At 48.7% G+C, this 11,410-nt stretch overlaps 1 protein-coding gene across 1 annotated transcript; it reads right to left on the bottom strand.

Moving 5' to 3' along the window:
- Nucleotides 1-5,529: 5,529 nt before the first annotated feature.
- LOC306816148 (olfactory receptor 14J1-like) lies at nucleotides 5,530-6,462 on the bottom strand (the record flags this gene model as incomplete). Its single annotated transcript, XM_079332630.1, has 1 exon — nucleotides 5,530-6,462. The coding sequence occupies one exon, from the start codon at nucleotides 6,460-6,462 to the stop codon at nucleotides 5,530-5,532; it is 933 nt and encodes a 310-aa protein (XP_079188756.1).
- Between the last annotated feature and the right edge of the window lie 4,948 nt (nucleotides 6,463-11,410).

Here is an 11,410-nt window from a genome sequence, read left to right on the forward strand (position 1 = left end):
TTCTTTGTCTCTGGTTTACACCCCTCTTCCCAATTACTCAAAACTCTCTATGCCTCATCTAGCAAAGTCTCCAAGTTCTGACTTGCTGGGCCATGCATCTTCTGGAGCTTTCACTTGATGTCACTTGTAGATTGCCCTAAAAACAAGTTTTCCAATTGTTGTATTATCTTATCAGATTTAGGATCCAGAGTGGGTGTTGACGCATTGCTCCTCACAACTGGTTTAGAAATTCAGAAGGAGTTTGAGAGGGATTTTGTTTAATAGTATAAACATAAAATTGCATAACATAAAATAGGGTGTATACTGTTGGGTTGGCTCCTGTGGCCTGGGAATTGGGAGGGGACTCCCATATTAATTACTGTTCTCTCAAATGAGAATAGAGCAGGGGATGAAGCAGGGGTAAAACCTGAAGTTGGTGGCAATTTCAAATTTGCTTCCCTTACCACTCTTTCTCTTCCTTGTCTTTTATGAGGTGGTCTAAGCAATTCCACTGTTTCCTCTTCTTCAGTTTCCATACAACATACCTTGTCAGGATGTGTATACCTTTGATTTATTGAGCATGTGCTGCAACACTTTTTGTTTTTTTTCTTATTAGCTTTATTATCTTTTTCAAGAGCCAACACTAAAGGGTCAGAGGGTGGTCTAATTCTCAAGCCCTTTGCCACTCAGGGTGATTCCTAATGGTGAAAAACATGTCAGCATAAGGAACTTCATGCCACTTCTGCTCACACCTAAGGAAAACCATCAGCTGTACCAAAGTGTTATAGTCCAACGTCCCTGATGGGGGCCACTTCACCCCCTCCTAAAGTTTATAAAGTGGCCACCATTGTGTGCACAACTTAATAAGATCTCTTTTAGTTTCTGTATCCTTATGATCCACCAGCTCTTTCCAATATGCCAAAACACATCCCAAAGGACTACCTTTAGGAACCTCTTTGCTTTCACTTGCCTCCATACTGAAGATTCTTTTTCTCTCAATGCCTTTTAACCTTATCCCAGCTCCAGAGCTTCACCTAGCAGTAATTTGGTACAAAGATCTTCCACTTATACACTTGTCTGGCCCACAATTCTCGACAAACTACACAATGAAACACAACTCAGGGGTTACAGTCACAGCCCTCTCTTGGACAGGGAAGTTCCTTTGTCCTGGGATCCCCCTCCCTGAACCTTCTATTCAGCAAAGGAAAAGGGAAGGGATAAAAGCAACCAACAAAATAAAGGGTTAACAGTAAAAAACAATAAACCAAATCACTTAACTCAAAAAGACACACATCAAACTTTGGCCAAAACACAATTTTTTTTCTGCAGTGGGGGAAGAAAGGAGCTCTGGGCTCATGTTGCTGCCTCACCCCTCTGCAATTAGAAACTAACCATGCTTACTCAAAACACCACCTTTCACACTAACAATTCTAAAGCTTCACAAACAACAAACTATATTTTTTCACAAATCCACAATTTTTCTGCTTACACACAGTTAAAATACACACATGCAGCCTAGCTTACACAATTCAAACATAAAGCCAGTGCTTCAAATTCCTCTGCCCTCCTGGGCATAAATATCCCTTTTACTACTCAGGTGTAAACCTCAAAATTTTTTACAACTTACAAATGCAAAACTTTTGCCAACACACTCCCAAAAGCAAACAAACGTACGGCATGCCACTGACCCACAATTCAATCACACAAAGCTCACAAAAACAAGCTGAACGCTCAAACACACACATACCTTCGGCACACGCAAACTGTGATCAAGCCCACAAAAGGAGTCACCACAAATTGACACCACAGCTTGGTGACCCAGACTGGAAATTACCACCACACTGCCTTTAAACCACAAATCAAACTGAAGCCACCAGTGCTCCTGTACCACAGCAATACTGGCAATGCTGTTATTGCCACTGCCCAGCTCCGCTGACCCACTGCCGCGCGAGCTCTGCTCCCGGGGCCACGACCGGCCCGCCGCTATCCCCCACTACGGGGCAAGAGTTTCTGGAGCTATTACCAGCCCCATCTGGAACACAAACCACAACCAAATTCCATGGAAACTTACAAACAAATCCACTTCAGGCTTTTTCACTGTGCGCTCGACGTCTCGCAGCGTCTTACCAGTTTGCCTCTCTTAAAGGTACCTCTCTATAAGTTTTAAACATACTTTTTATCTGTATCTCTGACAATTCTAGTTCTGCTCCCTGGGGTGCCAGTGAGGAAAAGGAGCCCTCTTCCTAGGAAGATCCCAGGTGGGTGCCCTAGAGGGTTCCCGAACCCAGCTGGCCTCTTGGCCAGAGAGAACAGGATCCCACCAGGGTCGCGAACTTAATTGCCAAAAAATGGATATTGGTCTTATATCGATACTGAACTGTGACAGACAAAAGACTCTCTAACAGTTTAAAGTTAGAAAGTGCATGTTTATTCAGCGCTGGGCAGCAGCGTGAGGTAATCCTCTAATACGCAGTGCAAAATTACAGGTGATCACAAAGTCTATTTATTAGCAGAGGAATCAAACAAATACATATTCATAATAACAGCCCCTCCCATTCCCTGCTTCCTATGATAATTAGCTTGAATAGCTATTAAACATGATTGATTGACTTCTTAAATTAAGTCTGGGGTCGTTTTCATGGGGAGGCGTCTTAAAAAGAGGAAGTAAGGCGAGTCTTCCTCACCCTAAACTCTTGACCTTTTCTATCAGTGACAATACAAATAATTTCTGGGGATAGTCCAATTTTGCAAAGAATGGGTTTCTGGTTGCATTGTCTATGTTCCTTTGGTTCTGCTCCCTAGTTTTGTCTTTTCCCATTGTAAGTGCAACTGAGCAAACATGAAATGACAGGCAATTAATTATTTAAGTTTCAGATAACTACTCCCTTCTAACTTTTTATTGTTTTCAGCAAGGTCACTAAAATCCTAATTTTCTAAGATTAGTGTTTCAGTAGAGCTGATCTGGCATCCTGCTTGCCTTTTGTGTGACTTCTGTTTGCCTGAGTTACACTCTTTATCCATTTCTCCAGGGCTGTGCTGTTCTGGTCTACTGTCCTTGATAATAGCAAATGTGGTTCTGTTCTCCTGTCTTTGTCACAGTGCTCACCCCGCATGAGGCGTGTCTGAAACCCTTCTGACTCTTGGACATGGGGTGGGCAAGTGCTCCTGAGAGAACAGGACAGCTGTGCTGGACTCACCCAAGGGATATTCCATTCCGTATCACACCATGCTCAGCAATAAACTGAGAGAAGCGGAAGGGGAAAAGGGGCATAGAAGATTATTTTTTTTCTTTTTTAAGACATTTGTCCTTCAGAACAGCACAGACACATACAGAATCCTCTCCAGCCACAATGTGGTTAAACATTTTCCACTGCCAGAAGACTTCTTGTCTATATGCTTTTCTTCTGTTTGTTGCCTTTGCTAGTTGTGATTAGCTCATGGGGGTTTTTTTATTCTTGTGGGTAGGTCTTGATTTGGTTGGGGTTTTTTTTTTGGTTTTTTTTTTTTTTTTTTTGCTTGGGTTTGCAGTTTTTAGTTGCTTTCATGTTTTTTCTATATTGAAAAGCCTTTCATCTGATGCATTTTTATTTTTTTCTCCCTTTTCTCTCTTGTGGCTTGGTCCAGACCTGATGGCAAGACAAATTTACCCATGCCAGTCATCTTGCCCAATTATGTTTTCCAGTCACCATTAACTAGATGAGTTCAATCACAGACTCCCTACAACTTGACAGCATCCATAAACGAATTGAAAGTGCATTTCATGCCACTATAGAGATAATAGAAATGTTCCACAGTGTTGGTCAAGGGTGGTCACTGAGGGATGTCACCAGGGAATGGCTGCCAAGGGGACTCTGTGCCATGGATGACATTTGACCCTCATTGTTCAGCCAAATTCCCACCCCATGTTCCACTCCTGCAGCCCAGCTCTCTCCAGTCTGGCTCTGAGGAGAGCACAGCAGACCATGTCCCAGGCCTCGCTAAAGTCTGGGCACACACCATCCCCTTCTTTTCCCTCCATGGGGGTTCTGCAATCCCTGCCTTGTGCTGTCAGTGCCTGAACTGGCTGCAGGAAGATTTGACACATGCCTTTCCTGCTGAAGGACAGTCTGTGACTGTCCCAGTGCCCCTCCCTGCCCTGTTTGCAGACTGGTTCCATGTCTGCCCTTTCCAAGTGCCCAGGACACTCTGGGATGGCTCTGCCCTTTCCAAGGGGTTTGAGAGAGGTCTCACAGTGACAGTGCCCAGCCTTGTCAACATCCCTGACAGCAAAAGCCTTTTCCACATCCTCCAGTTCCAGGTCAGTGCCCAGAACACAGCACAGCCCTGTCCAGGTCCTTGGGGTGGGTCAGAAGGGAGGCAGCTCTGATTTCTCTGCACAGATCCAGCACTCCAATTGTCATTTGTGCAGTCCATGGCTGCCCTGAGCTTTTTTTTTTTCCTGGACCCTCCCTGCCAGGGATGTTTCTCTCTATGCAGTCTTAACCACAGCCCAGTAATGAATTCAGATGGTTTCCCAGAGTGAAGTGGCCTCAAGGCACCATTTGTCCCACCAGAACTGTGCCACCCCTGAGTGCTGCTGATGGTGTTTGTGCTCACTCAGGTTCATCTCCCCCCACACACACAGTGCACTGCTGAAATATTATCAGTACACAGCAAACAGAGACTGCTCACTGGTCACTTGGTGTCCCTCCATGCAGGGACAAACAACCTCCTGCTGGTGGGGCGGCAGAGGCCAGTCCTGGGTATGGTGGTTGCAAGGGCTGGTGTGGGACAATTGCCCTGGGGCACCTTGCCAGGCTGTCCCCAAAACAGACACAGCCCAAGCCCTGCTCTGCTGCTCCCTCAGGTCCATCCCAGGAGTTCTGGCTGTGCCAGGACACTGCTGTGTGCCCCCTGCACACTGCCCCTCTGCCCCTGACACTGGGCTTTGCTTGGCCAGGGCATTCCTGGAGCACATTCCTGACAGCAGCTCTGGAGGAGAGCAAAGCCTTCCTGCCCTGCCCTCAGGAGATCCCTCTGCTGATGGAGCTGCTGTGCTGGAGCCCAGCTGTGTCCCAGCAGTGCCCATGGCCTGTCCCTGCCTGTGCCCACACACTGACATGCAGCAGGACAGTGACCAAGCTGCCAAAGCACTGCGACCTTACAGCCACAAAAGGGCTGGCAAGGAGAGGGTGGAGCTGGGAAGAGCAGATGTGGGGAGAGCCAGGGCCATTGTCCCTGGCTGTGCTGCTGTGCTGGGAGTCTCTTCCCTCCACCTCAGCTCACAGGCACTGCCCTGCAGAGACAGGGAAGGGCTGAGGAAGAATCCTGGACACACAGGACAGGGCAGGCACTGGTTTTTTATTCAAATGCATAAGGAGCAGACCTCTTGCATATCTTTGAGGTCCAAAAAAATGTTAGATATTCATGTAGAAATGCAAAGAGAAATGACACAGCATTTTGTAAAAACACAGCAAGAGCAGTAAAAATTACCAAAGAAAAAGTGGAAAAATAGGGAGAAAAAGGCCAAGATTGTAGTTACATTCTAAAGACACAGGAGCAGAAAACAGTTTAACACTTCTGAAAATACAGAGTCACCAATTTTCTCAGGGCATTCTTGAGCTCATGGTTCCTCAGGCTGTAGATGAGGGGGTTCAGGGCTGGAAGCACCACTGAGTACAGAACTGACAGGGCCAGATCCAGGGATGGGGAGGAGATGGAGGGGGGCTTCAGGTAGACAAATGTCCCAGTGCTGATAAACAGGGAGACAACAGCCAGGTGGGGTAGGCAGGTGGAAAAGACTTTGTGCTGTCCCTGCTCAGAGGGTATCCTCAGGACAGCCCTGAAGATCTGCATATAGGAGAAAATAATAAACACAAAACATCCAAAAAATGGAAAAGCAAGAAAAGCAACAAGTCCTAATTCCCTCAGGTATGTGTTTGAGCAGGAGAGCTTGAGGATGTGTGGGATTTCACAGAAGAACTGATCCAGGACATTGCCCTGGCACAGGGGCAGGGAAAATATATTGACTGTGTGCAGCAGAGCATTGAGAAAGCCACTGGCCCAGGCAGCTGCTGCCATGTGGGCACAAGCTCTGCTGCCCAGGAGGGTCCCGTAGTGCAGGGGTTTGCAGATGGACACGTAGCGGTCGTAGCACATGATGGTCAGGAGGGAATACTCTGTTCCAATGAAGAACATAAAGAAAAAGAGCTGTGCAGCACATCCTTTGTAGGAGATGTTCCTGGTGTTCCAGAGGGAATTGTGCATGGCTTTGGGGACAGTGGTGCAGATGCAGCCCAGATCAGTGAGGGCCAGGTTGAGAAGGAAGAAGAACATGGGGGTGTGCAGGTGGTGGCCGCAGGCTACGGTGCTGATGATGAGGCCGTTGGCCAGGAGGGCAGCCAGGGAGATGCCCAGGAAGAGGCAGAAATGCAGGAGCTGCAGCTGCCGCGTGTCTGCCAGTGCCAGCAGGAGGAAGTGGCTGATGGAGCTGCTGTTGGACATTGACTGTGGCTGGATATGGGGACCTGTTCATGGATAAAGGACAGTGACAAGTTAGCAGAGGCTGCTTGAACACAAACCTGGGCCATTCCCTGATGACTGACCCCCGGTGACTCACTCACTCTTGTTCCTGCTCTGGGAAATCCTTCACCCAAGTCCCTGACTGAGCTCCAGTTGTGCTGTCTGAGTGTGACAGGAGCAGCCAGGCCTGTGCATGGGCGCTCTCAAGGAGCCATCCCTGCCCTGCAGCCTTGGATTTGTGACTGTGTGGCTGAGGGACAAGGCTGGATATTTACGATTTGCCAGTGGAATCACTCCTAATGCAGAAAGGCTTGGTAGCTTCTGCATTCCCAAATCAAAACGATGGCATGAGTTGGTTTTAGGATTTGTTTTCCTATCCACATATCATTCCTGGTTCTCTGAGGACAGAAATCCCAACATTTCTGCTGCACTCACAGTTTGCCAATGAGAGATGCAAGAGGCAGAAGATTCCCTGTGGCTCAGGGCAAGGTGGAGTGGCTTGTTCCCAACTGCCCAGGGTTTGCACTTTTGGCTGGAATCAGTGCACAGTCACACTCCTGTGTCACCCTGGGATAAACCAAACCCTGCTGAGACCAGAAGATCCCTTAATGTCTCACCTTCTCTAAAGCTCTCTGAGCAAGGTCTCAGCATCCCCTTCTGCCAAGGACACTCACCGTTCCCTTGGCAAATAAAACAGCATTTCTTCAGCTGTGACATCTCTGCACTTCCCTCTGGGACACTCAGGGAACTCCAAGAGGCTCTGGCACAGATTTTCACCCAGGAGGGCAGCTCAGAGCTTGGAAGGACACAGCAAGGAGATACCCAGGTGTGTCCATGATGGGATCTCAGGGAGGGGGTTCAGCTCATTCCCCTTTACCATGGACTGCTTTGCACGCAGCCCCACAGGTCCCAGGGAATTTTGGAAACCCCATTGCCATGAACACCCCTGCCTGGCAAGAATCCCAAGGGCAGTGCCTGACTCAGTGCTGCAATCCCAGAGCCTCCCTGAGAGCAGCAGATAACAATGACAATATCAAAGGAGTGCAGAAAAAAGAGAACATGTTATGGTGCTGTGTCTGGAGGGCAGGGCAGAGACAGCCGGGCACTCAGGGCAGTGTTCCCGTACCCAGCTGTGCATGGCACCTCCCACACACCAACAGTGCCCTCCTGCCCCCAGCATTGCTCTCTTCAGCCCCCTCTCCTTCCCTGAGCATGTCCCTGGGCCTGGACATTTCCCTCCTGAGAGCTGCCCTGTCCCTGCCAGGCTCTGTGAGCCCGTCCCATCCTCTACGCCCTTGCCTGCCCTACAGAAACCTGCCTGTCTGCAGGGCCCTGTCTGGGGCAGGGTCTGTCTGCAGGTGGGCAAGGGCAGCTCTGGAGAGCCCTGCTGGGCCCTGCAAAGGGAATGCTGGTGCTGCTGGGGGCTGAGGAGTGGCTGAAGGCCCTTTGGGAGGCTCCCAGCAGAGAGACTGACCACCCAAAGTTACAGATCTGGAGTCTCTGTAAATGTTCAAATGTTGCTTTAGTGATCTTGTGTGTCCCTTTCAACTCCGAATGTTCTGTGATTCGCTGAGTACAATTCCTGTTCTGCTTCTCTCATCCCCCTGTAGTCTATTTGATTGTCTATAATCAAAAGAGAAAAAAACCCTTGCAAGAGTGTTAGAATGGCAAAGTACAAAACAGATCATTATTGGAAGCTTCCAGGTGTCCCAGTGGGAATGTGGCACACCTAGCCCCCAATTCCAACAATTAATTAAGGTTGATTAACTAGGATATTTAACAGGAATATCCAATAGGAGATTAAGTTTCCCCTGTTACACACCCCTGGGTCAACTCATTGGAGTAGTTTTAAAGGCTTCTTTGCCCCTATTTTTTTCTGTGACTGCTCACATTCTGGTTAAAACAAAAAAAAAAAAAAAAATTTCTTCTTGTAGGTCTTTTTCCTGATAATAAGACTATACATTATTTCAGGAATGTATTTAGAAGGTCAGCTTACTGTTCAAAAAAATCTAAAAGAAAGGTTAGGAGGTGTACTAGAGCTATTAAAAGATTTTGGTTGTATAAGTATATAATAATATTTTACAAAGTTACAAGACTAGGAAAAAAAGTATAAAAAGCAAAAATCGTTTTGTCATCACCCCAACCTTCCCATCCTTATCTAAGGAAGAAATTGAAAACACTCTCAAGAAATCTCCTGATCTTTACAGCAATCTCAGGCTCACCTTCTTTTGGGAAGTGCTCTCCGGAACTGTGCCCAGGCTGGTCTGGAGCTGGGAGCAGCCCTGCCCCACCCAGCACCACTCAGCAGCAGCACCTGCCCTGCTCAGGGTCGCTCCTTGTCCCCACAGCTTCTCCCCCAGCACTGGGAGCAGCTCCCCGGGCTGGCTGAGAGCTGTTCCTGGCAGGCAGCAGAGTCCCTGCCCCAGCACAGAGCCCTGGGCTGCAGGACCCTGCTCTGCAGGACAGCCCTGGGCACCCCTGGCTGCAGCCCTGGCTGCTCAGCCCTGCAGCAGAGCCTGGACACAGGGAGCTGCCTGGGGCTGTGCCTTGGGTGCTGCAGCAGGGAAACCCAGCCCTGCCTAGGACCACATCCCCTGCACTGCAGCAGGTCTGACAGTCCCCCTGGAAGGTCCTGAAAGCTGTGGCATGTGCCAGCTTCAGGAGATCCCTGCAGGAACTGCAGCTTACCATCCCACAGCCAGAGAGTGACTGTTTCAAACACTGTGAGGATTTCTGCTCAAGTGAGCCCTCACTGAGCTCTGCTCTGTGCCCCCAGTCCAGGCTGAGTTTAACCCCTCTGTGCCTCTGTGCTGTGCACAGGGTAGCTGCAGGCAGAGCCCCAGCCCTGCTGGGCTGTGCACAGGAGCTGCTTCTGGGCAGAGCTGTCTCTCTGCAATGCTGCCCTTAGCAGGAGCTGTCTCTGTGTCAGGAGCCTGGCCCAGCTCAGCAGCAATGACACAGCACAAGGACTTTAATGACCGTCTTGGGCTTTGTGCTGAGGCCCTGAACATCAGTCCCTGAGAGGGAGATGAAGAAACTTCTCAAGAGCTCCAAGTGAGAATCAAACTCCAAAGTTTCTTCAAGTTTTAATGGGTCCCACTGAGGAACACGACTGAGAAAGTGTCCCCAAGCCTCAATCAGAGCAGAGAACTGGAGGCAGGGATGACAGGTGGGGCCAAGGAGAAGTCAAGTCTTGGTGCCCTGGAGCACAGCAGGGTCTGTGCCACCAAGGGTTCTGATGAGACACCTTGTCCTGAGCCACTGGGGCCTCCTGTCACAGCCCCAGCAGGGCTGGCCACTGTCAACCCATGTCTTGCCCTCAGAATCCCCCCACATCCCAGTGGCCTCAGAGATCTGCTGGGACCAGTCCCTGGGGAGACTTGGTTAGGAATGGCCCTGGGGGGCTCCTTCATGCTCCCAGGAACTGCAGGTTTTTCAAAGGACTTTGGGTTTTGCTTTTGCCTTGCAGTCTCTGAGAGCTTTGTGCAATCATGGCCTCCAATTATCTGCTTTAATTAGTCCCTTGGGATCCTTTGTCAGTAATAATACTCAGTGGGCTCATTAATGCTTTAAGGTACTTTAGTTTTTTTAGGGTACTTTCCTTTCTCCTTTCCTCTCTGGCTCTCTGAGAGGTTTTTGGGCAATTATGGCCTCCAATTCTCTCTCCCAAGGAGTCCGTGAGGAACCTGCGGTGGGGATGGACCTCAGTGAGCTCCATTAATGCTTTGAGGCATTTGGGTTTTTCTTCTGACTTGGACTCCTCTCAGGCCCTGAGGTACAAGCGCTCAGCACCAAATGCACCACCAGGCTCATTGGGATAAAGCAAGTCTTGACAAAACCATGGCTCTGCCTTTCTTTCCCTCTGCTCTGGTAAAGTTCATTAGGAAGTTTTTTCTACAGTTATGGAGAAATATTTCAAAGATCTTCTCAGAAATAAGTGTTCCTGTTTTAAAGCATGTCTTTGATTACTGTTTCTCTTTAGAGCAGAGTTGATTGCAGAGTTCTGTGAATGATACTGATGCAGGGTCTCTTCTCAGGAGATCTGGCCTGCTCAGAGAAGCTGTTCCTTGAGGCCTGACCCAGTGTCGACAATATTGCTCCACATTCCCCACTCCCATCCTGTTTGTCCTCACTCATCTGGGACCTGCTTTGGTTGGAGAACTGGCTGCACTCAAGCAAACAGGGGTTTACTTCCTTTACTCTTTTTGAAGCAATCTAAAACTCCTGAGTTTCCCCACTACAGACACCCTTCTCAAGTGTGTGTCAAGATGCCATCATGGAGATTTATATTCCCAAGACAGAGCCATGCAAGATCCTTTGGACTCTTTGGTTCCACAAAGCCTTGTTGTGTCACCATGGACTCTTGGTTCAGTGATGTTCTGTAGTGTCACAATGGATATTTGGTTCCATGGGGCCCCACAGTGTCACAGGGGTTTCCTTTTTCCTGTGGCAATGAGCAACAAAGCCCACTGGCAGAGCCAAATTCTTGGGAAGAACAAAGAATGGGGACATTTGGAATGATGTTTTTTATCTTCCCAGAGCACAGTGATGTGGGTTGGGGCCCTGCTGTCCTGGAGATGGCTGAACAGCGGCCTGCCCATGGAAGGGGGAAGGGACAACAACCCCTGCCCATGGAACTACAACAGCAGAGAGGTCAGGGCGAAGGCTGGACATCAAAGATTGTTACCAGCACAGGAAACATCGATGTGAGAGGAAAGATGCTAATGTCTTTACAAATCACTTCATGGGTGAAGGGATGGCTGTTAGGGTCTTTGAAATGGGTTGTAATGTTTCTACTGACTTTGGGCAGCAGGTTTGTTACTGGGCCCAGACAGCTTAGCTCCTGAAACAGACAAGGGTCTGCATAAGTGTGAAAATCTGAACTGTGAGGGAGATGCCACGTTCAATAGGGAATGTGGGGCAGGCAGGT

This window comes from Erithacus rubecula, assembly GCF_903797595.1.
Source record: "Erithacus rubecula genome assembly, contig: scaffold_389_arrow_ctg1, whole genome shotgun sequence".
Classification (NCBI taxonomy): domain Eukaryota; kingdom Metazoa; phylum Chordata; class Aves; order Passeriformes; family Muscicapidae; genus Erithacus; species Erithacus rubecula.